The sequence below is a fragment of the Oryctolagus cuniculus genome, chromosome 2 (genome assembly GCF_964237555.1).
Source record: "Oryctolagus cuniculus chromosome 2, mOryCun1.1, whole genome shotgun sequence".
Taxonomy (NCBI): Eukaryota; Metazoa; Chordata; class Mammalia; order Lagomorpha; family Leporidae; genus Oryctolagus; species Oryctolagus cuniculus.
In genome coordinates this window covers 107,253,430-107,277,219 of record NC_091433.1, presented here as the reverse complement: position 1 = coordinate 107,277,219, position 23,790 = coordinate 107,253,430, and the positions used below count along the sequence as shown (strand labels likewise).

The 23,790-nt window shown below is 48.7% G+C and overlaps 1 protein-coding gene across 1 annotated transcript in view; it reads right to left on the bottom strand.

The window, feature by feature from the left end:
- The window catches only part of CREG2 (cellular repressor of E1A stimulated genes 2), a 32,558-nt gene extending 12,407 nt beyond the window's left edge, over positions 1–20,151 (bottom strand). Inside the window, exons 1-2 of the mRNA XM_017339483.3 lie at positions 18,919–20,151; positions 16,999–17,168 (exon numbers count right to left, since the gene is read on the bottom strand). Coding sequence (XP_017194972.3) covers positions 16,999–17,168; positions 18,919–19,359 — 611 coding nt within the window. The 5' untranslated portion in view covers positions 19,360–20,151. The remainder of the gene's footprint in view (positions 1–16,998; positions 17,169–18,918) is intronic.
- Positions 20,152–23,790: the final 3,639 nt, after the last annotated feature.

Below are 23,790 nucleotides of genomic sequence, written 5' to 3'. Positions count from 1 at the left end.
GAGAAATAAAAAATGATTTAAAATAAACTTGGAATTACAGCTTATATGCAATTTTGTATTTTTCTGCTTAAGAAATAAATTGTGGCCATTTTTGAATTTAAATATTTTTATTTATTTAATATGTATTTATTTGTTTGTTTATTCACTGTATTATTTGAAAGGGAGAGAGTGAGAGAGCAGCCATCTGCTGATTCCCTCCTGAAATCCCCAAAACTGTGGCTGGGCCAGGCTGAAGGCAGGAGACGGGAACTCAGTGCAGATCTTCCATACGGGTGACAGAGGCAAGACTACTTCAGCCGTCACCTGCTGCCTCCCAGGGCCTGCATTACAGGAAACTAGCACTGAGAATGCAGCCAGGACTTGGACCCAGGACTCTATGCTTAGTCCAAATGCTTGCCCCACGTCTGAACAACTTACATACAAAAGTACACGTTTTGAAAGCTAGTTAGTCACAAAATTCCCAGCTGAAATCTAACTCATATCTTCTGAAAGATTTTTGCTTTTTGATTTATTTATTCAAGAGGTGCACAGACACAGATGTCTCGTCTGCTGGTTCACTTCCCAGATGCCTGCAACAACCAACGTGGAGCCCGAGGGACCTGCGCTGAAGCCAGGAGCAGGGAACACCCTCCAGCCCTCCCGTGTGGGTGGCAGAAGTCCCAGTCCCTGAGCCATCACTGCTGCCTCCCGGGGTGCACATCGGCAGGAAGCTGGAGTCAGAAGCCAGGGTTGGGAATCAAACCTAGGTCCTCCAAGGCAGGCATTTTAATCACTAAGCTAAAGGCCCACTCCCCATTTTTACGCTGGTCCTGTCTACCGAGAATATCTGAGGAGCTCTGATGTTGAGTAATTTTGTTCTGTGTTTGTGTGAGCTGTGTTGAGTATCTGAGAAATGGGAAAAGCACAGGGTCTGGTCTTAAAGTAGCTGTTTACCATGTGACCTCTGGCCAGATGTCCAAGTCTCGGTTTCCTCTTCCGTTGAGGATGGGGGCTGGCGCTGTAGCACAGTGGGTTAAAGCCCCAGCGTGCAGTGCTGGCATCCCATATGGGCGCCGGTTCAAGTCTTGGCTGCTCCACTTCTGATCCAGCTCTCTATTATGGCCTGGGAAAGCAGTAGAAGATGGCCCAAGTCCTTGGGCCCCTGCACCCACGTGGGAGACCAGGAAGAAGCTCTTGGCTTCGGATCAGCACAGCTCCGGCTACTGCGGCCATCTGGGAGTGAGCCAGCGCATGGAAGACCTCTCTCTCTCTCTGTCTCTGCCTCTCTCTGTAACTCTGACTTTCAAATAAATAAAATAAATCTTCAAAAAAATAAATCTTCAAAAAAAAAAAGGTGAGGATATTAATTTCTTGCCTGCCTTTGGTACAGGTGCAAACATATAAAAATACTTTGAGCATCATAAAGAAGTAACGAATAGTATTTGAAACATTCTCTTCTAACATACATGCATTCATGGAATGATATTAATTTAATATGAACAGGCTAGAGATGGAGAAGCCCTTTTTTTAAAAAAATGTTTTATTTATTTGAAAGAGTTGCAAAGAGAGGGAGACACAAAGAGAGTATAGACAGAAATATCTACTAACTCCCTCCTTAAATGCCACAATGCCTGGGACTGGGCTAGGCTGAAGCCAGGAGCCTGGAACTCTATCCAGGTCTCTCATGTGGGTAGCAGGGCCCCAGGAACTCCTGCCGTCTTCCACTGCTTTCCCATGTGCATTAGCAGGGGGCTGGATCAGAAGCAGAGCAGCTGGAACTGGAACCAGTGCTCATCTAGAATGCCGTATGGCAGGCAGCAGCTTAACCTGCCATGCCACAGGCTGGCCCCAAAGCCTTTATACATAGCTTTTATAAATAGGCTGATTCTTGCTGCTTTCTTTTAGTCCATTGCCCTAGAGCGCTTTTCTGGCACCGCATTTCATTATCTAAGGTTGGAGGGGAAACCTTTCTGATAGATTGTCCTCTAACATCAAAGAAGGAAGGGAAGCAAAAGACATCTTGCATTTTCCTTTTGTTTGAGGTCATTTATAGCCAGGAGGAAAGGAAGAAGGGGCCCTTTTCTTGTCAGGTTTGTACAACCTGCCTGCCTGAGCATTCTGATACATACAGGCACACGGACAAGTGATGAAGGACTGGAAAGACACACAGCAGGGAGGCCTAGAGTATGGGCTCCGAATCAGCCTCGTTGCTTTGAAACCAGGTCATGACTCAACCTCTGTGTGCCTCAGTCTCAGCACCTGTGCAAAACAGATCAAAGTAATTTCTGCCTGGCGGTGTTATTTTTACATGTGGGGGTTAGGAGGATAAAGCGGACTCCTTCCCTCTGATGATGGGCTGGGAGCTCAATTAGAATAATCTTGATTATCTCCACTGCTCAGACTGAAGTTGGTGAATTTGGAAGACACTGGATATGTGTAACTTAGTCCCATCACCCCGCAGGAAGTATACGTAGCACCTGGCAGGAAGTACACACCACTCCACAGGAAGTACACATCACCCCACAGGAAGTATACATTCTATTCTATTCCTTTATACCATGAATTAAGAAAAGGCTTACCATAACTCAGGGAGACTTATGGAGCAGCCAAACCTGCCAGCTCCTTGGCTTTGAACTTCCAGCCTCCAAAACAGTGAGACAATAAATTTCTGTTGTTGAAGGCCCTAGTCTGGGCGAGCTAGTTCTGGGAACTGGGGTGGGCAATAAGGCAGTGTAAGGACTGAAAGGTGACCTTGATATAATGAACAACAAAACCTCCGCTGCTGCCTCTGTGGTTCAGGCTCCCACAGATGTACGTTGCTATGGTGGTGGAAGGGATTCAATGAGCCAGGGTAGTGGATAATGGATAATGTGGGTGGGAGTTAAGTCATAACATTTTGGCCATGTCTGAGCCAAGGCTTCTTCCATGGAGCCCAGGGAAATGTGGGAAGATGTATTTTATTGACACCTAGAAATGTTGCATATTTTTACCATTCTAATGATAGCATGCCAGGATCATTGATAAAAGCCAGGCCCCATTTGTAAGCAACCCAAACAGGTTCTGGATGGGCTGAGAAGACCGTCTCAAATTCACATATGTGGCTGCCTATAATATTTAGCTTTGTAACTTAATTATTGCTTGAGAAAGTGATATGCTTTCTCTAACTTCTCCATTTTAATTAAAAAATATAATTAGTGTTCTTTTTTAAAATTTTTATTTATTTATTTATTTATTTCGACAGGCAGAGTGGACAATGAGAGAGAGAGACAGAGAGAAAGGTCTTCCTTTACTGTTGGTTCACCCCCCAGTGGCCGCTGCAGCCAGCGCGCTGTGGCTGACGCATGGCGCTGATCTGAAGCCAGGAGCCAGGTGTTCCTCCTGGTCTCCCATGCGGGTGCAGGGCCCAAGCACTTGGGCCATCCTCCACTGCACTCCTGGGCTACAGCAGAGAGCTGGACTGGAAGAGGAATGACCAGGACAGAATCCGGCGCCCCGACCGGGACCAGAACCTGGTGTGCCAGCGCCGCAAGTGGAGAATTAGCCTATTGAGCTGCGGTGCCGGCTGAATTAGTGTTCTTTTAAAAATTAATACATTTTTAGTTATTTGAGAGACTTCCTAAATGCCCAGAATGGCTGAGGCTGGGCCAAGCTGAAGCCAGGAGCCAGGAACCCAACTGCTTCAGCCTCACCTGCTGCCTCTTAGGGCCTGCGTTAGCAGGAAGCTGGAGTTGGGAGCAGAGCTAGACTTGAACCTAGGCCCTGCAACATGGGAGGCAGCTGTCCCAGGTGGCAGGCTAACTGCTAGCCCAAACACCATTTCTCCATTTCTAAGATATGATTTTTTTCATGTACATATCTTTTCATGTCTTTTAAAAATTATTTTGAAAGAGAGAGAGCTTCTATCTACTGGTTCACTCCCCAAATACTCACAACTGCTGGAGCTGGGTCAGGCCAAAGCCAGGAGCCAGGTACTCAGTTCACATCTCCCACATGGGTGGCAGGAACCCACTTGATTAGGCCATTGTTGCCTCCCAGGCTGTATATTAGCAGGAAGCTATAATCAGGTGTAGAACCGGGACTCAACCCCAGGCACTCCGATATGGGATGCAGCTGTCTGTTCCAACTGGAGGCTTAACTGCTGAGCCAAAAGCCTGTCTGCCTATCTTCTCATATTTTAAGACATGCGGCTTGTTTAATCCTCACAACAGCCATACGATGTGGGTTGCATACCATTTTCTCTTCATGTGCAGTAAAGGGTTAACTCTGCAAGACTGGGTGGCCCCAGGCCTGCGCAGTCCAGAGAAAGGCCTGGCTTCGGCAGCTCCTGGAGAGTCACCCCTGAGCCTTAGCATGTCCCGCCTGATGAGAAGTTCTGCACATCTGAGGCCTGGCCATGCTGTCTCAGTCTGACATTTTGGGGGGCTGGAGACTTGACAGCTACAGCACCTGTATCACTGAACTGCATAAACATCCTGGTGACACAAGGCTCCAGGGAGCTCCCCTGGCTGGCAGTACCCTGCACACATGTTGTCACACATCTTGGCTGGGAGAATTAGGCACGTACTCTTGGCGCCACTGGGAGGAGGCACCTGGAAGTTTGTGTGCTTATTTTCTCCTGGGCTTTGTCCTATGCTCCTTGGGCTTTTGAGGCTCGCGCGCGCGCTCTCTCTCTCTCATTTATTTATTTAGAAAGAGAGAGATCCTTCATCCACTGGTTCACTCCCCATATGGCTGCAGCAGCCAGGACTGGGCTAGGCTGAAGCCAGAAATCAGGAACTCCATCCTGGTCTCCCACATGGGTGGCAGGGCCCAAGTACTTGAGCCATCCTCCACTGCCTTCCTAGGTGCATTAGCAGGGAGCTGGATTGGAAGCAGAGTAGCCGGGACTCCAACCAGTGCTCCAATATTGGGATGCTGGTGTCACAGGCAGTGGCTTAACCCACTACCCCACAATGTAAGCCCCTACGCTTGAGGATCTTGATCTTCTCACTGTAATAAACCACGAACTTTTGAGTCCTGCGAGTCCTTCTAGGAGATAACCGAATCTGTGGGTGGTCTTGGAGTCCCTAGGCCACACCGGGCCAGGCTGGCTTTGACAGCTCCTCTTTTCATAGATGGTAAATATCATAACATGGCTGTTGATGCGTGAGTCACTAAAACCCATCCTCATGCAAGACACGCCATTAAAATCTTAAGCTACATCTGTCAAGCACAGCACAGGTTCTGTTCTACTGAAAGAACTTGTTTTCACCTGCCTAGCAGCTCTCTCTGATACACCCTGTTGAGTTGTAACAAAAGACAATCATGGTGGACAAGCCCACATATCCAGGTACAATGCTGACTGTGGAAACATCATGTGCCAATCCCAAGTGTCCCATGCTATGCTGTTTTCGACACTGTAAACATGCAGTTGCTGAGTTATGGATTTTTCTTGTGGGTGAGGATGAATGATTGATAGCATGTGATCTACATAATAGCTATCAAATCCGAATCTACCACGGAACTTACAAATAAAACCAGAGAAGTATAGAAGAAAATAAGTAGTGAACAGGAATTGAATTTCCACATATGGATATACACGGGATTTGTGCCTGGATAAGACTCTCATCATTTGGCCCAATTTTTTTTGTTCACTGTGAAGGCTAATTTCTTCACAAACTTGCTCTGTGAGGAAAGCAATGAAATTAGCTTACTCATAAGTAAGTCACTGTAGAATAACAGTGCATTCATTTAAATGGGGAGCGTTTATGCTTCTTCACTATGGGCAACTGTGGTGGAATGAGAAGGCCATGCCAAGGTGGCCGCTGACAACGGAGCCTGCCTGGCAACAGGCTGTGATTGGATGGCTTCAGAAACTGCCTCGCAACAGGGTGTGATTGGTTAGGGCATAGACCGCCCCTTGACCAGATTGGCTGCCTTAGTTATATAAGCTGCTGTAGCAACTGAAATAAATGAGTCTGCGGGCTGCTCCCCTCTGGCCTGCTTTCACCCAACTCCCGGGGTCTGTGTGGTGACTCCGTGCCTCTTGTCCCCACCATGTTCCTCCTCTCAGAACAAATCAACCCAACCGCAACAGGCAACTACATACAACAGAGAGGAGATTGTATATTTAAATAGGGAAACAGAAACCTTTCTAGTCACACAGCTGGAAACCCAGCGCAATTCCATGTCACTTCCTTCCCACTGGTGGAAGTGGGGATAATGAGCACCACCCCAAAGACCTCCACATCCCCATCTCTGGAACATGGAAATTTGTGGCCTTACACGGCCAAGGAGTTAAGGTTGCCACTCTGGATAGAAGATTAGCCTGGATTCTCTGGCTGGGCCCAGGGCAAGAGAATGTGGAAGGGCCATGCTGTGAGAAGATCCACCTGTCTGTTACTGGCTTTGGGTACATGAGCCAGGAATGCAGTCAGCCCCTAGAAGCTGGAAGAAGCAAGAAAAGGGACATTGTCCTAGCACCTCCAGGAAGAAACAGTCCTGCCAACAACCCAGTTTGAGTCCAGTGAGACCTGTTTTGGGCTTCTGACCCTTAGAACTAGGAGATGACAAATTCATGTTCTTTTAGCCATGATCAGTTGTGATGACTTGCTGCAACAGCAATGGGAAAGGAATACACCATGGAAAGGAAGATGGATTGCAGCCCGGCCCTCGATCGCATGAGTGTAGCACTCCTGAGGTTACTGGCAGCTGTTGCTCCTCACGTGGTCAGCAGAGGCAAGACCCACTAGGAAAAGGGGTACTGTGTACCCCAAGGGCCACGATTTATGACCGTCAGTTCCGAGAGGCAACTTTGGTCTGTGGGAGGCATTGCCCCTCCTCTTGGTAACACATCTCACATCTTTCTCACACACAGCATAGGAACCCTGTTCCACCCATGGGGCTTGAACACCTGGGCTGCAGATACTCATCTCCAGTGGTAGTGATGGATGCAGAGACTGGCGCACGAGCAAGCATGGACTTCCGGGATGGAAATCCACTTCCTCTCCTTCGGAGTTACTCTCTCTTTTGCTGTACATAAATGGGAGACACGTGTTCCTAGGTGTGCTGGCCACAACACTTTGGGCCAGGCCAAAGCCAGGAGCCAGGAGCTTCTTCTGGACCTCTCACATGAGTGTAGGAGCTCAAGCACTTGAGCCATCCTCCACTGCTTTCCCAGGTGCATTAGCAGGGAGCTGGATGGGAAGTGGAGCAGCTGGGATTCGAACCAGTACTCATATGGAATGCCTGCACTGCAGGCAGAGGCTTAACCTTCTATGCCACAGTGCCGGCCCCTAGAATGGATCTTATAACTAGGACATGCTTACCGAATGTTGAGTGCTATTAATAGTGATCCAGAAATGGTTTTCAGCGAAGTTACCATGGAACTACGGTAAGCAAAGACACCCATATGCATATGTTTCCATTAACACAGTATCATGCAAAGCCAAGACAGCCTGTATTTACAAAATATTCACAAAATTATACATTTTCCTGAAATAAGACTCTATAGATGATGGTCTACATGGAACAGTTTTCCATGGGTTTCTTGCATTTCTGAATGTCTGCTGAGCTCAGGTCCTGGCTACCTTTGCTCTGGGCCATCTCTTCACACAGACACAACCTTGGAAGACAGAGCGAGTGTCTCCCTCTGGGGCAAGGGGTAGGCTCCCCAGCAACAGATTTTGATTCTCTAGGCTCAGGGTTCCTCTCCTGAAATAGAACCCAGTGTGTGTGCAGGTGCCCTTGGGCTGCCTGACGTGGGATTGAGACTGGAAAAACCAATGCCATAGGTATCCTTACCCGTGAAGAGAGAAAAAGAAAGTCAGAAAGAAAATGAAATCCCAGAGAACAAACTTGTGATCACTGGGACCAGAAGAGAAGGAACAAGCCAAGAATGGACAGCACTCCAAGGAAGTTAGTGTCTGATTTCTGAAGGACAGATCTGGTGGAGTTGGATGAGATGGGGGTGACGGACAGATGGACGGACGGATAGAGGGGAAGCGAAGAGCCTGAGATGGGGGTCATTGTAGCTCCCTGCACAATCCTGCTCTCCCCTCTTGGGGAGAGGCACGACGTCAACTTTCTCCCCGTGACCACTGTTAGATCTCACTGTCTTGGTCAAACGACTGTTGACAAATAGGCAGGGAAGAACTTGTGTTCTTACGTCTTCTCCATGCATGCACAGCAGGTAGAAATGCCCAATAAATATCGTGCGAAGAAAAACAATTCTTATTTTCATCATGATGTTTAATATGTTACTTTGCACACAGTATACTTAGCTAATGTTTCTTTGGATATATTATCAGTATCTTCCTACCTTGTCTTTAAATCATTGAAATAATTGCTTTTCCTCCCAAATTCCTTTTTAATTCAACTAATTAAAATCACTTTTCTTGGTCAGACCTTTTTTTTTTTTTTTTTACCATTTCTACACACTAGATAATTTAGATGCAATTATGCATTATCTCAGAAAAATTACTTTAATTCCTTGCTTGTCTGATGGGAGAGGCAAAGTCTATAGACTTAGAAGGACATTGACCAGGAACATACCCGAATGTAACTGGAATGTCAGTTCTGAATCCTTGGGAATCTTTCTGTTTCTTCCAATGACAAAATAAGAGAAAATTAGATAAAAAATATGTTGGAAAATGTTTGCAAATCATATATCTGAAGAGGGCTCTATCTAGAATATATTAAAAACCCTTACAACTCAACAACACAAAGAGAAATAACCCAATTCAAAAATAGGTAACACATTTGAATACATAGCTCTCCAAAGAAGACATAAAAATTGACCAACAAGCACAAATAATGACATTCAGCCTCATTAGTCATAAGGGAAATGCAAATCAAACCACTTCACACCCACTAGGACAGCTATAATAAAAGAGACAGACAATAGGGAATGTTAGTGAGGACACAGAGGGACAGGAGGCCCCATACATTGCTGGTGGGAATATAAAATGGTGCAGCCACTCAGAAATATAATTTTGTACTTCTTCAAAAAATTAAACATTGAATTACCATATGACTCAGACATTCCACTCCTAGGAATGCACCAGAAAACATATACTTGCACAAAACTGTCCACAAATGCTCATAGCGGTATTATGCATGACAGCCAAAACATGGAAACAAATGTCCTTCAACTGATGAATAAGTAATATGTGAAACAATCACATGGTAGAATATTATACAGTCATAAAAGGGATAAATTGCTAATGTAGGCTACTGTGATGAATCTTGAAAATACACCAAGTGAGGTTTGCAATGCTGGCTTCCATATCAAAATGCAGGTTCAAGTCCTGGCTGCTTCTCTTCCAATCTAGCTTCCTGCTAGTGTGCCTAGGAAAGCAATGGATGATGTCCCAAGTAACTGAGCCCCTTGCACCCACGTGGAAGACCCGGATGGAGTTTCTGGCTTCTGGGGTTGGCCTGGCTGAACCCTGGCTATTGCAGCCATTTGGGGAATTAATCAGTGAATAGAAACTCTCTTTCTCTTTCTCTCTGAGTCTCTTCATCTCTCTCAGTTGCTCTTTCAAATAAACACACAACTCTTAAGTTAAAGTAATTATGCTAAGGGAAACAAGCCAGTCCCCAAAAGCCACATATTGTAACATCCCATTTATAGGAAATGTCCAGAATATGCAAATCTTTGGAGACAGAAAGTAGATTATGATTGCCAGGGCCCAGGGTCCCTAAAATACACCCATTGCATCTATTTTACTAGCTCTGAAAGCTCTTTCAAAGGTGTTTGTTTAGGGGAGGCACACAACCTCATCACTTGTTCATGTCATTTCTGCTTAAGATGAAGGCGTGTCCATCAGTGAGAAAAACACTTGTGAACTGGGTGGAGAGAACAGTCAGAAGACAGAGGAGAAAGGCAGTGTAGGGACAGAGGAACTGGAACCATTAGTGGATTCATGAACTGGACAGAAACCATGGGGACAAAACTCTATTGGAAACAAAATTAAGGAGAGAGAAGTGGCTACAGATGGCTATGAAATAAGCCCCAGAAATGAGCAGAAGAAAGAAAACAACACTGGAACACCTGCTCATTTAGCTCTGCCTTTGCAGATTTCTCTGACTCTTCTATAAAAGCTACTCGGGTTAATGCTAGCTCCAGCAATACAGGGATGTTTAGGGGGAGGGGAGAGAGGAGAAGAGATAACACAAATCGGAACAGAAAGCAATTTATTTAGAAGATTTATATGTTGCCTTCAAGGGGGGAATGAACAAGAAGCAGTGAAGAGAAATTGGATTCAACTTCTGGATCTGATTAGGGCTGAGCCCTGTGCTTTGAAATGCATGTCGCATCTCAGGTGGACACAGACAGAGATGCATCTTGGCTATTAGCTCACGGGCCTGCTGCAAGCTGGTGCATCCCCTGTGTGTGCATCAAATGGAGTTCTTGGAGAGAGAGGCGGAATGAACAGACACGGTTCCAGGGGCACAAATCCCAGAGCCTGCCTTAGCACTTGGGCTGGGCTGAGATTGTCGTCTGTCATTCAACATTCTCTTCCTACAAGGACAGTCAGGGAGGCAGGTGGAAGGAGGAATGCTATGAGACAGTTACACTTTTCCAGAACCCTTTTTACTTTTTGCACAGAAGAGATGATTAAATTCAGCCGGTGTGAATTCAGTTATTTGTGCCCACTAGGGGTTTACCCTAACCCACGACATAACCAGGATCCTGTTTCACTGAAGGAATTCCTGTTCCCACGTTGGTGCCCACAATAGACCAGGGCTGCCTAAAGGGTAGGACAGGAACTACAAGTGTGTCTGAGCAGGTGATCCCAACAGCTCTGGTGCGAGCAATATTGTTTTTTTTTTTTTTTTTAAACTTATTTACCTGATAGGCAGGGAGGGAGAGAGCTCTCCCATATGTTTGTTTACCCCACCCAAATACCTGCCACAGCTGGGGTTGGATCAAGCTAAAGCCTGGAGCCAGGAACTCTCTCCTACACGGATGGCAGGAACCCAAGTACTTGAGCCATCACTTGATGCCTCTCAGGGTGCTTGTTACCAGAAGCTAGAATCAGAAGTGGAGCTGGGTTTCCAACCCAGGCACTCCGCCATGGAATCCACACATCCCAAGCATTGTCTTCACCACTGCATACACTAACCCAGAATGTTAGTGTCCTCCACGATGTTGAGCCACATCAAAGTCTGATGAATTAAAGAGCTCTGGTACAAGCCACCATGCATCCTTAGGGCAGGAATGCTCTCCCCGTTGGGGAGTAAAAGGGCTTTCACTCCATAATGCACTTCACTGAAATCCACTGGGCAGGTGCGGGTGGGGGTGGGGCAGCCTGTGGCCAGCAGTTAAGATGCCTGAATTCCCGCACCGCTCAGTGGAGAGCCTGGTTTTGATTCCTGGCTCCAGCTTCCTGCTAAAGCAGACCCTGGGAGGCAGCAGGGATGGCTCCAGTCATTGGGTTCCCGCCCCCCCGGGAGGGAGACCAGTATTGAGATACTGGCTCCCAGCTTTGGCCTTGACCCAGCCCTGGCTGTTGTGGATGGGAACTCTTTCTCTAATGTTCTCTCTTAAACAAATAAGTAATTAATTAAATAAAACAAAAGGCTTTTGGGGAAGTGGGGAGAAAGTGCTTTCAGATCCTCTTTTCTTGACAACCAACAGTCTAGTTAAGAACCTAACATTTGTCCAAATTTTTTCATTTCTTTTTTTTTTGATAGGATTTATTTATTTATTTATTTATTTATTTGAAAGGCAGAGTTACAGGGTGGCAGAGGCAAAGAGAGAAGTGTTTCAACTGCTGGTTCACTCCCCAAATGGCTGCAATGGCTGGAGCTGGGCTGATCTGAAGCCAGGAGCCAGGAGCTTCTTCTTGGTCTCCCACGTGGGTGCAGGGGCCCAAGCACTTGGCCATCTTCTGCTGCTTTCCAAAGTGCAATAGCAGAGAGCTAGATAGGAAGTGGAGTAGCCAGGACTCGAACCAGCGTCTCTATGGGATGCAGGCACTGCAAAGTGTAGCACTTTACTCGCTACACTGCAGCGCTGGCCCCCTGAAATTTTTTCATTTCAGGAGAGCTATCTGACGAAGTTCTTTGGGTTTCATTTAGGTACTTCTCTTCTGTTTGAAAACTGATCCAATATCATCATGCAGAAGAGTTCCCCCATCCTCCCGCCTCCCACCCTGACCCCACGCCAGCCCTGCTGCACTAAGAAGATACAAATGGAAAACCTATGGTGTGCAAGCACCCAGCTCTACAAGGGAAGAGGTTGCATCGCTCAAGTGGTCTTTATCCATCAAAATCTATTGAATTTGCACACAACTGGGCCCTGATCACTTAGTTGTAGGCACCTGTCCATGTCCATGGGCATTGACAGGAGAGAGAAATAAAGGGGCGGGGGGAGGGTGGCTGATGGTCAGAATCTTTTAAGCTAGAATCTTCTTTTCAATTTGCCATCTTGCTAGAAAGTAGATTCTCACCCCTAATTATCCAATTAGTTAATGAAGAAATCACATCACCCCAGAGTAAACAGATTAATTGAATAAAACAGACATTAAGTAAGCTAACAATTATCAGGCAAGACATGTTTGTGGATTCTGGCTTGGATGGAAGTCATGTTTGACAAGTGGGAAAGCCGCCTCCCGTTCTAGGTTTTTCAGACTGTCATTTTTTTTTTTTTTTACCTTTTGAAATATTGACTTGTCCAATAAAGATGTAATATATTCCAGGTGTACGATATGATTTGATTTACACATACGCTTTGTAATGATTGCTGCAGTCAAAAAAGAGCTCCATCACCAACCATGCTGCACCTTAAACTTGTACCAGAACTTGTTCATCTTATAACTCAAAGCTGAAAGTGTTTCGTCAACCAACATCCGCCCTGTGTCCTCCACTTCCCTGCCCCTGCAACCACAGTGCTACTCCTGGCTTTTGGGAGTTCCACTCCCTTGGGCTCCACATATGAAGTCACATCATGCAATATGTCTTTCTGTCATGCTATCATTTTGACTTGACCTTACAAATGACAACAGCCATCCTGGGGCTAAACCACAGTTCCTAGCAGACCATTCCTGGAAATCCACTTAATGTTCTCATTTTCCTCTTCCAGGTCTCCCATGTGGGTGCAGGGGTCCAAGGACTTGGCCATCTTCCACTGCTTTCCCAGGCAATAGAAGAGAGCTGGATAGGAAGTGGAGCAGCTGGTACTTGAACTGGCGCCCATATGAGGTGCCACGCTTCAGGCCAGGGTGTTAATCTGCTGTGCCACAGCGCCAGCCCCTATGTTCTCATTTTTCTAAAGCAGTGTCAGAAGCAATCCATAGCTCCTTTAGGCTATAAACCTTTGTTTCCAAGAGGCTCTGGTCCTTGTGCTGGGGGAGGGGCGAGGCGACCCAGATAATTTTTTTTTTTTAGAATCTTTTTTTTTCTTTCTTTTTTTTTAAATTTTTTTTACAGGCAGAGTGGACAGTGAGAGAGAGAGACAGAGAGAAAGGTCTTCCTTTACTGTTGGTTCACCCTCCAATGGCCGCTGCAGCTGGTGCGCTGCGGCCGGCGCACTGCACTGATCCGATGGCAGGAGCCAGGTACTTATCCTGGTCTCCCATGGGGTGCAGGGCCCAAGTACTTGGGCCATCCTCCACTGCCTTCCTGGGCCACAGCAGAGAGCTGGCCTGGAAGAGGGGCAACCGGGACAGAATCCGGTGCCCCAACCGGGACTAGAACTCGGTGTGCTGGCTCCACAAGGCAGAGGATTAGCCTAGTGAGCCGCGGCGCCGGCCCGCGACCCAGATCATTAATTGGTCCCTCTCATCCCTGACCTCGAAGCAGTTGAAATTCACTCTTCTACCCCAAGAATGTGGAAGTTTTAGTTAGGAAGTCAGATATGAGCTTATGTGTGTGTGACAAAGGCCTAAAGAAAAGACATCTATATCCAGCATATGCATCTGCATCTCAAAGTCATCCTGATAACGTTTCAGGGGCAGCCCAGTGTTTGCATCCTGCCCTGCCCCTTCTACCCGATAACCTGCCAGGTGGGGGTCCCCGCCCCTTCTGCCTGACAATCTTCCACAATCTCCCAGATGCAGCCCAGTATCTGCATTTCAAATACCCTGCCCTGGATCCTGATTCTCCAGGGGGTCCTGCTCACCCTTCCTCTAAACTCAGGATGGTGCCAGCTAGCCTTCCTCCTGTGTGATACCTTCAGGGGAAAACTCAGATAGGAGCTTCTTAATATTTACTTCCATAAAATCCTTTGTTTCAGGAGGAGATGTGTGAAGACAAAGACCCATCTCCTTTAAAACCGGACGGCGCGCTCAGCCCTCTGCCTCTATGCTGAGCTGCCCGCCTGCCTGCCCAGGTGTAATCTCCCCACTCAACCATGTAACCTCACTCCTCCCCGACCCCCTGTCTGAGTGACTAGGCACTCTCTCTCAGGTCCTGTCTGGAGAGGTGCCCATCCGTCCTTATGGATGTCCTTTTCCCTAATAAACTTTGTTACTTTACTTTCCACTACTCTCTGTCTCACGCCTGAATTCTTTCTTGCGCGAAGACAAGAACCCTGCCATTCACCGGTAACAGAAGTTCCCCCTTTACGGCATGTTTTGTAGCAAACTATATATAAAAATATAGCACCTTACTCAACAGACTGTCGTACAAACAGATGCCCCTTGATGTACAATAGGGTTATGTCCTGATGAACAAACCCTAAGTTAGAACCATCATTAAGTCAAAAATGCATTGAATCCACGTACCCTACTGCACATCCTAGCTAAGCAGAACCCCCATGAGTTGACATCCTACATTGTATCATTATGGCTCCTCTAGGAGCATCCTGCCTCCCATCACTCACAGAGGCACAGGGCTCTCAGATCTCTTTCCTCTCACTACTTCCTGCTTTCAGCCCTGCTGGGACCTGTCGGTGGATGAGTCTTTCCCTAGGCGGAGGGGCGTGGTAGCCTCGTTCACGGATCTATGTTCGCTTGTCTGTTTCCCAGGGCAGGTGTGTCTGGGTTCTGGGATCAACATGTTCCAGCATGACTGGTTTTAGGACATGTGCAGTAGGACACCCTTGAGAGGTTAAGAAAGGAATCCTGGGAATATATGTCTACCAACAGCAAGCCTGACTTACCAAAACCAGGGAAAATATTCCCTGACAAAGGGAACATTTCTTTTCCTGGCTTTTTGTCACAACCTGACAGAGAACTGGGTGGGCTGAAGGGTCCCCACTTGCCAAGGGAATGACAGGGTCACCTGCAGGCTGCCCTCTACAGCACACACTTGCTCTTATTAGCCCTGGAAGAATGACCACACTGTTTGGCTACTGGGATTTTCACGCTACTCATAGAGAACAGTAGAATTTCAGAGGGGAGATGAAGCCAATTGATTTTCTATGGCACGGCATCGCCACATTGTACAGGGAATGCCACTGGAGACCCTGAGGTTAGAGGACTCACCCAGGTCACCTCACCACCAGATGGGGTGGGGCACGGCAGGGCTTGAAATGCAGCCACCACACCAGCTCTGTGTGGCCATTTCCTGTTCAGTAGGGAACTTCAAGCTTTGCAATTTTGCCTTCAGACAAAGGTGTCTGGATCAATGCTCCACCTGTGCTGAAATACCATCAGAAGGCTTGGGAAAGTGGGTCAGAGGTTGCTGGTTCTTTATGGCAGATGCAGGGACAAAAATGAACTGGAAAAACAATAAGCTGTGTATTGCATGTGTGGGGAGAGAAGCTGCCGGCTCCTCCGGCGCCAGCCCGCAGTCCTTGCCTGCAATGCCAACAGCTGCATTTCACCCACCCACTTCCAGGCAAGGCACTGTGTCCCTGTGTCCAACACTCCCAGTGAACCCTAGGATAAGGCAGAGATTATTACAGACATCCTCGACCTACAGTGGCTCTCCTTAATTATTTTCAGACTAGCCATATAGCAAAACCACAGTGTTTTTTTTTTTTTTTGACAGGCAGAGTGGACAGTGAGAGAGACAGAGAGAAAGGTCTTCCTTTGCCGTTGGTTCACCCTCCAATGGCCGCCGCGGCCGGTGCACTGCGGCCGGCACACCACGCTGATCTGATGGCAGGAGCCAGGTACTTCTTCTGGTCTCCCATAGGGTGCAGGGCCCAAGTACTTGAGCCATCCTCCATTGCACTCCCTGGCCACAGCAGAGAGCTGGCCTCGAAGAGGGGCAACCGGGACAGAATCCGAGGCCCCGACTGGGACTAGAACCCGGTGTGCTGGCGCCGCAAGGCAGAGGATTAGCCTAGTGAGCCACGGCGCCGGCCAGGTCTTCCTTTTTGCCATTAGTTCACCCTCCAATGGCTGCTGCGGCCGGCGTGCTGTGGCTGGCGCACCACGCTGATCCGATGGCAGGAGCCAGGTGCTTCTCCTGGTCTCCCATGGGGTGCAGGGCCCAAGCACTTGGGCCATCCTCCACTGCACTCCCTGGCCACAGCAGAGAGCTGGCCTGGAAGAGGGGCAACCAGGACAGAATCCAGCGCCCCGACCGGGACTAGAACCCGGTGTGCCGGCGCCGCAAGTCGGAGGATTAGCCTAGTGAGCCACGGCGCCGGCCTCACAGTGTTTTTTCATTCTCAGTCTATTAGTCAACAAATCACATGAGATAGCCAACACTTTTTTATAATCTAGACTTCATGTTAAATGATGCTGCCCCACTGTAGGCCAATGTAAGTGCTCTGAGCACGTGTAAGGGAAGTGATGCTGAGCTACGCTGTTTTGTGAATTAGGTGTGCTGAATGCATTTTCCGCTTATGATATTTTCAGTTTATAGAGGGTTGATCAGGACACAACGTTATCAAAAGTGGAGGACGCCTGCATTCCTATTTTACAGACCAGGAAACTGAGGCTGACAAAGGTTAGGTAACTTGTTCTAAATCGACCATTTATTGAGAGGGGGAATTCTAATTTATCCACTCCAAGGGCAAAGACATCAGTAGGCATATCAATGTTCTGTTAAGGCCATGTACTCAGAAGGGCGTCCATGTCTGACTCTCTCCTCAAGACTCCCCAGGACCTGTGCATGCAAAGCCAAACCCTTGCGTACCTGCAAAACTCCCCCTCAGATTCGGGCAGCGTCAGCGAGGCCATGGGGTTCTTCACCAGATCGGCCACCACGGGGTCCCTGGCCGTCACGTAGAAGAAAGGAATCCCAGTGCTGTTGTTGAAGGGACCATCACTGACGGGCAGGCAGTTCCCAAAAGGCAGTCCTTGGATCTAACAAACACCAAAAATGGCCTTTTCATTAAAGCATCGTGGGCTGATGAGCTAGGGGCTCGCCTTGTGTCTCTGGACAGGAAGTACAGCACTGGGGAGTTGGGGAGGGCACCCCAGCTTCACAGTAATAATACAGGCAAGGTAGTTCCCAACCTGCCCGAAGCTCCCAGTGATGGCTCCAGGCTTTGTCTATGACACGTGCTACAGTGGCACCCTGTCTGGAAGGGACGGGGTAAGGACTTCTCTCGAAGCTGCCTGTGTGCAGCCAAATCTACTCACTTGAATGAATTTCACATTAATTAGGGGATGGATTGTGTCAAGCCTGTCACAGAAGTGCCCCTGAGAGCCCCACTGCTCTCAGCTCTTTCTCCAAGGATTTCTTTTTAAAAGACGTATTTTTATTTATTTATTTGAAAGGCAGAGTCACAGAGAGTCATGGAGAGACAGAGCGAGGTCTTCCATAGTCTGGTTCATTCCCCAGATGGCCATAACGTTCCTGCCTGGGTCAGGCCAAAGCCAGGAGCCAGCTGCTTCATCCTGGCATGGGTGGCAGGGGCCCACGCACTTGGACCACCTTCCGCTGCTTTTCTCAGGCCATTAGCAGGGAGACGGATCAGAAGTGGAGCGGCCGGGACTCGAACTGGTGCCCATGTGGGAAGCTGGCATCATAGGCAGAGGCTTTGCCCACTGTGCCACAGTGCTAGCCCTGCCCCCAAGGTTTTGATGCTAGAATTTAAAGTGTTGCATGACAACAGGGTGTGGGGCTGTAAAAGGGATACCCTGAAGGAATTCACCAAAATGATAGTGTCCTTCACTCACAGCTTGTTTTTCAGCTTGTCAAAAACCACCCAGAGTCATGCTTTGCATACTTGCAAATGCTTGCTGAATTTGATGAGTTTAAATTGAACGTCAATACTGCTGAATTTTATAGACGAGGAATGTCAAGGGTAGAAGCCAATGTTGCAGCCACAGTCTCCCGCTGGTGAGACCCAGAGCTGGGACAGGACAGGAACCGTCCCCCCCCCCCCCACCCGTGCATCCCTAAGGGTATATTCTTTTCTGTATAAAAGAAATAGTAATTCGAATTACTGCTCTGCAGTTCCACCCTTACATCTATCTCATCGGCTCTCAGGGGCTTTCTGCGGGTGTACACTCACGTCCTTCCAGCCGGAAAAGTGTCTAACAGGAGAGTAAACACCTGTGAACTGAACACTAGAAACTGCAGCAGCCGGCGGCCCCTCCCGGAGCTGTTAGCTCGCCATCCAGAAAAATTCTAGAATCCCATTTTTCAAAATCTAATTTTTCCATCAGAGCCTGGGTGGTGTCTTGCTCCCCACTCCTGCCTCGTTTGGGTGTCGGGAAGTGACGGGGCCGTGAGACCGCGTGGGGAGGGGCTGTAGGCGCCTGCTCTGCGGTTCCAAAGGCGATGCTGGCCTGGGTCTCTGGCCAGACGCAGGTTGCTCGCATGTCACTCTAGCCATCTTTAGATCGATCCGTTCCCCAACTACCTGGCAGGCAGCTTGGTTTTCAGCGCTCCCGCCCGGCCCCGACACAGACACCTTGCCAAGCCAGCGCAAGCACAACCCGGTTCCATCATTCACACGATGTCCATGGCCCTTTGCCGCTCCCGGGGCATGTCTGGATCCGACTACCCGCCCTGTCGCCAGCTCCTCCCGGCGCCCTAGGCGCGCCGCCAGACTGCCGCCGCGAGAGGTGCACCTGCAGCCCGCGCCGGGCCCGCGTGGCTTACCTGCTCGCGGGCGGACACGGTGGCCAGGCAGCCCCAGGCGCTGGCGTGGGCCAGGGAGCGGGCGGTGCCGGCGTGCAGCCTCGGGCCAGGGGCCGCGCCCGCAGCGGGGCCGCTTTCCCGGCGGTAGGAGAACATTCCCGGCGGCGCAGGGGGCGGCCTGGAGCGGCCGGTTCCCGCCCGGGGCCGCAGGTGCGCGTCCTCCTTGTGTGCCGAGGCCGGGAGGCTCTGCTGCCAGATGCTGCCAGAATCTTCCAGCAGCGCGGGCAAGGCTTCCTCGGTGGAGGCGCTGTCCAGCTCCTCGTCCACCTCGTTGGTGACGGCCCAGGACACCGAGCTCACGATCACGTACCCCGCGGCGGGCGACAGCAGGGCGCTGCAGCACAGCAGCCAGGTGAGGCGGGTCCCGGGCCGCGCCGGCCGCTGGCTTCGGCGCACCGACATCTTGCAGGCGGCGGCACGCCTGGACGCGGGGACCGCCGGCAGCGCCCCCCGGCGGCGGAGGCGCGGAGCGCGACCCTCCCTTGGCACCCTACTCCAGGCCCCCCGCAGGACCCCAGGGTGCGGTCCCCAGCGCGAGCCCCCGAGACGCCCTCGCAGCCGCACGCCCGGCGATGCCGGGAGCCCACCAGCGCGCCGCACGTACTGCAGCCGCGGTGCGCAGAGCCCGCGTCGCGTGCCAGCTGCGGGCCTGGCTTCGCCGCCCGCAGGAGCGCACGGGTTCCGCAGCCAGAGGGCGGGCGTTCAAATCCCGGTCGAACGTGCTCCTCTGCTGTATGATCCTGCCAGGCCGCTTAGCCTCTCTGTGCCCCGTTCCCTCATCTGCAAACGCAGATGGTAGCTGCCTCACGGTGGGGCGAGGGGTGGGATGGCTAAGTGATGCGCTGTTTGAATTCTTGATCTGTGCGGAGAATCTGGCAAAGCTGTCCATTCCGGCAGTGTTCCATCCTGGGTGTTGCCGAGAGAGCGTTCAGTACCAGGGAAGACATAAAGTGAGATCCTTCAATCTTATGTACACCTGTGTCTTCGTCACTGTTGAACGTTAGAAATGGCAGGTGGTCCCGACCCTTTTCAGGTCCGTGGTGGTAACACTACATGCAGCTCCTTGGAGCCGATGCATCCCGAGGAGCCCCTGGGAAAACGGGCGGCTCCGTGTGCTTTCCCAGCTCGAAGAGGGGCTCTCTGGACTTGGACCTTGGCTCTTTTCCTCTGCTTTCCCAGGCGCCTTAGCAGGGAGCTGGACTGGAAGTGGTGCCCATAAGGGATGGCCGGTTCACAGGCGGTGGCTTTACCTGCTGCACCACAACGCCAGCCCCAGGGCAATTCAGTTCTGAGATGCCTGAGCTGGCCTGCCCCCGGAACACACCTGTGGTGTCCTGCCCTTGTCTGTGATTAAGAAAGGACTTTCATTCGTAGAGCCTATAATAGACTCCTATTCCCCAATTAGCTTCACCTCCAGTCAGCTTGCTGTTCTCGGTTATACTCATGTTCTCATGTATTTAGTTGAAGGGAGAGAGAGAGAGAGAGAGAGGCCATCCACTGATTCACTCCCCAAATGCCCACAATGCACAATGCCTGGAGCTGAGCCAGGCTGAAGTTTGAAGTTGGGAACTCAATCCAGGTCTCTCCCATGGGTGGCAGAAAGCTACCTACCTGAGCCATCACTGTTATCTCCCAGGGTCGGCATAAGCAGGACGCTAGAGTGAGGAGTGGGATCTGGGATCTGAACCCAAGCAGGCGGCTGTGGGACACAGGTGTGTCAACTGCCAGGATAAACACCTGTTCTGGGTTCTTGTGCTTTATTTCCCCATTAGATCTAAACTCAAAGGAGAAGGAGGTGGGTAAGCAATCATTGCCCTCCCAACTCCACCATACAGTGTGTCTCAGGGCACGAGAGCTGCTCTATAAATAGCCATGGTTATTTGCCTGTTGCTCCTGCATACCTGTGAGTGTCTTACCGGTCCCTCGGCTTCTGGGAGAGATTGCCCCATGGATCTCCTGCACTTTAGAATTCAGACCTGTGTGATGCCAGAGCAGGTGTATCCCCCAGAGTGATTTAACGCTCCATTTCACAGAAGCAGCCCAGGTAGTAAAGATAGCGGGTGTAAGTATGTTTAGTTTTATTCCGTGGGCAACCTGGGTAATGTGACTGCAGGCAGCAAAGGTGTGGCTGATGTGTTAATTGAAGATTCTGTAATCTCACTCTCAGGACATATGTCCATCATTGGCCGCACGCTGGTGGTCCACGAGAAAGAAGACGACTTGGGCAAAGGTGGAAATGACGAGAGTGCAAAGACCGGGAACGCCGGCAGTCGTTTGGCCTGTGGTGTCATTGGAATCACCCCCTAAACATTCCTGCCATGTGGTCTGAGTCCCAGGAGCTCATCTGTTAGCCTGCTGGTTGTAGACATGTAACCTGATGCACATTAAACACTGTCACCTGCAAGTGTCATGCAGTGATGTTTCTTCAGTTGCTTTCAGTACCTGTGATGAATCTGATCTCTGAATCCTTGGAAGATTTGTATGGTTTTATAAAACTCATATTCAATTAAAATGTCTGTTTGAATAAAAAAATTTATTTTATTTACACCAAACTGATGGCCAAAATGATTTCTCCATTTATACTACTGCTATCAGAGTGTGAGTTACTATTGCTCCATATTCTCATCCACACGGATTAGTCAGTATTTTCTCCCTTACCCGTGAACCTGGTGGATTGGCCTTGGGTATCTCATTGTTAATTTTTATTGCATTTTCCTAATGATTTATGTGGCTGAGCACTTTTTTTTTTTTTTTTGACAGACAGAGTTAGACAATGAGAGAGAGAGAGACAGAGAGAAAGGTCTTCCTTCCGTTGGTTCACCCCCCAAATGACCACTATGGCTGGCACTCTGCGCCAATCCGAAGCCAGGAGCCAGGTGCTTCATGCGGGTGCAGGGCCCAAGGACTTGGGCCATCCTCCACTGCCCTCCCGGGCCACAGCAGAGAGCTGGACTGGAAGAGGAGCAACCGGAACTAGAACCCAGCGCCCCAACCGGGACTAGAACCCAGGGTGCTGGCACTGCAGGCAGAGGATTAGCCTAATGAGCCTGGGCGCCGGCCAGCTGAGCACTTCTTATACCGTTTGATATCTGTTTTTGTGAAATGCTGTTGTTAATACATTTTGATCTTTTTTTTTAAGTGTGGTATTAAAAAAAAAACCCCACACACCATGAGATCTAGCCTCTTTACAAATGGGTATAGTATAGTACAGTATTGTTAACAATACAGCAGGTGTCTTGAACTTTGTACCTTGTACGATGGACAGCGCGTGTACTGAGAGCAGCTCCCTCCTCCTCTCTTCCCAGGCTCCAGCAGCCACTCTGTTATTTGAGTTTGACTACCTCAGACACCTCACATGCAGTACATTTCCTTCTGTGAATGGCTGACTTCACTTAGCATAAGACTCAAGCTTCGCCTGTGTGGTGGTGTGTGATGGGATTGCCGCTGATGCTTATTATTAAGATTTATTCAATTATTTGAAAGTCAGAGTTGCAGAGAGAGAGAGGGAGAGACAGAGTGGGGGACGGGGGAAGAGAGAGAATCTTCCATCTGCTGGTTCATGTCCCAGATGGCTGTAGTTGCAAGGGGTGGGCCAGGCAAAACCCAGGAGCAAGGGGCTTCTTCCGGGTCTCCTATGTGGGTACAGGAGCACAAGGACTTGGGCCATCTTCTACTGCTTTCCCAGGCCATAGCAGAGAGCTGGACCGGAAGTGGAGCAGCTGGGACTCGAACCAGCGCCCATCTGGGAAGCCAGTACTGCAGGCAGTGGCTTTACCTGCTTACTCCACTGCGCTGGCCCCGAGGCAGGAGTCTTAAGTGGCATCTTAACTGCTAGGTAATAATGCCTGCCCCATTATTCAGTGTGAAATGATATGTCATTGTGGATTTAATTTGCATGTCTCTGATAATTAATGATCTTGACCATCTTTTCATATACTTGTTAGCCAGTTGTATGTCTGCTTTGGAAAAAGGACTATTTTAGAATTTCTTTGCCAATGTTTAACTGGCTGTTTATACACACACACACACAGACACATACAAATATTTGCTGCTGAGTTGTAGGAGTTCCTTATATATTTTGAAGATTAACCCCATATCAAATAAAGGTTTATAGTTATTTCTCTCATTCTATATGTCTTTCCCTCCCTCTGTGTTACTCTGCCTTTTGAATAAATGGATAAATCTTTTTAAAAAATCTGTCAAAAGGGACAATTTTACCTCTTCTGATTTGCATGCTTTTTATTTCTTTTTCTTGCCTAATTACCCGTGTAGGGCTAACAATAAGATATTGAAAAGAACTGGTGTCATTCCCTCATTCCTGATCTTGGTAGAAAATCTTCAGTTTTTAACCAGAATATATGTTAACTGTGGGCTTTACATATATGACATTTATTATGTTGGAATAATTTCCTCCTGTTAGTTTATTGAGTATTTTATTGTGAAAAGATGTTGATTTACAAAATGCTTTTTCTATATCTACTGAAATAATGGGATTTTTATCTTTGTTCTATTAATGTGGTAAATCACGTTGATTTTCATATGTCGAACTATCCTTTGCATTCTATGGGTACTTCCTACTTGATAATGGTGTATGGTCTTTTTCACGGGCTGTTGACTTTGATTGGCTAGTATTGTGTTGAGGGTTTTGCACCTATGTCCATCAGGGATATTGGACTATAGTTCTATTACTTCTGTCTAGTTTTGGTGTCAGATTCACGTTGACCTCATACAATGAGATTGGAAATTTTCTCTTTAATTTTTTGGGAAGAGTTTGAAAAGACTCACCATTAATTTTCTCTAAATGTTTGGGAAAATTCACCAGTGCAGCCAACT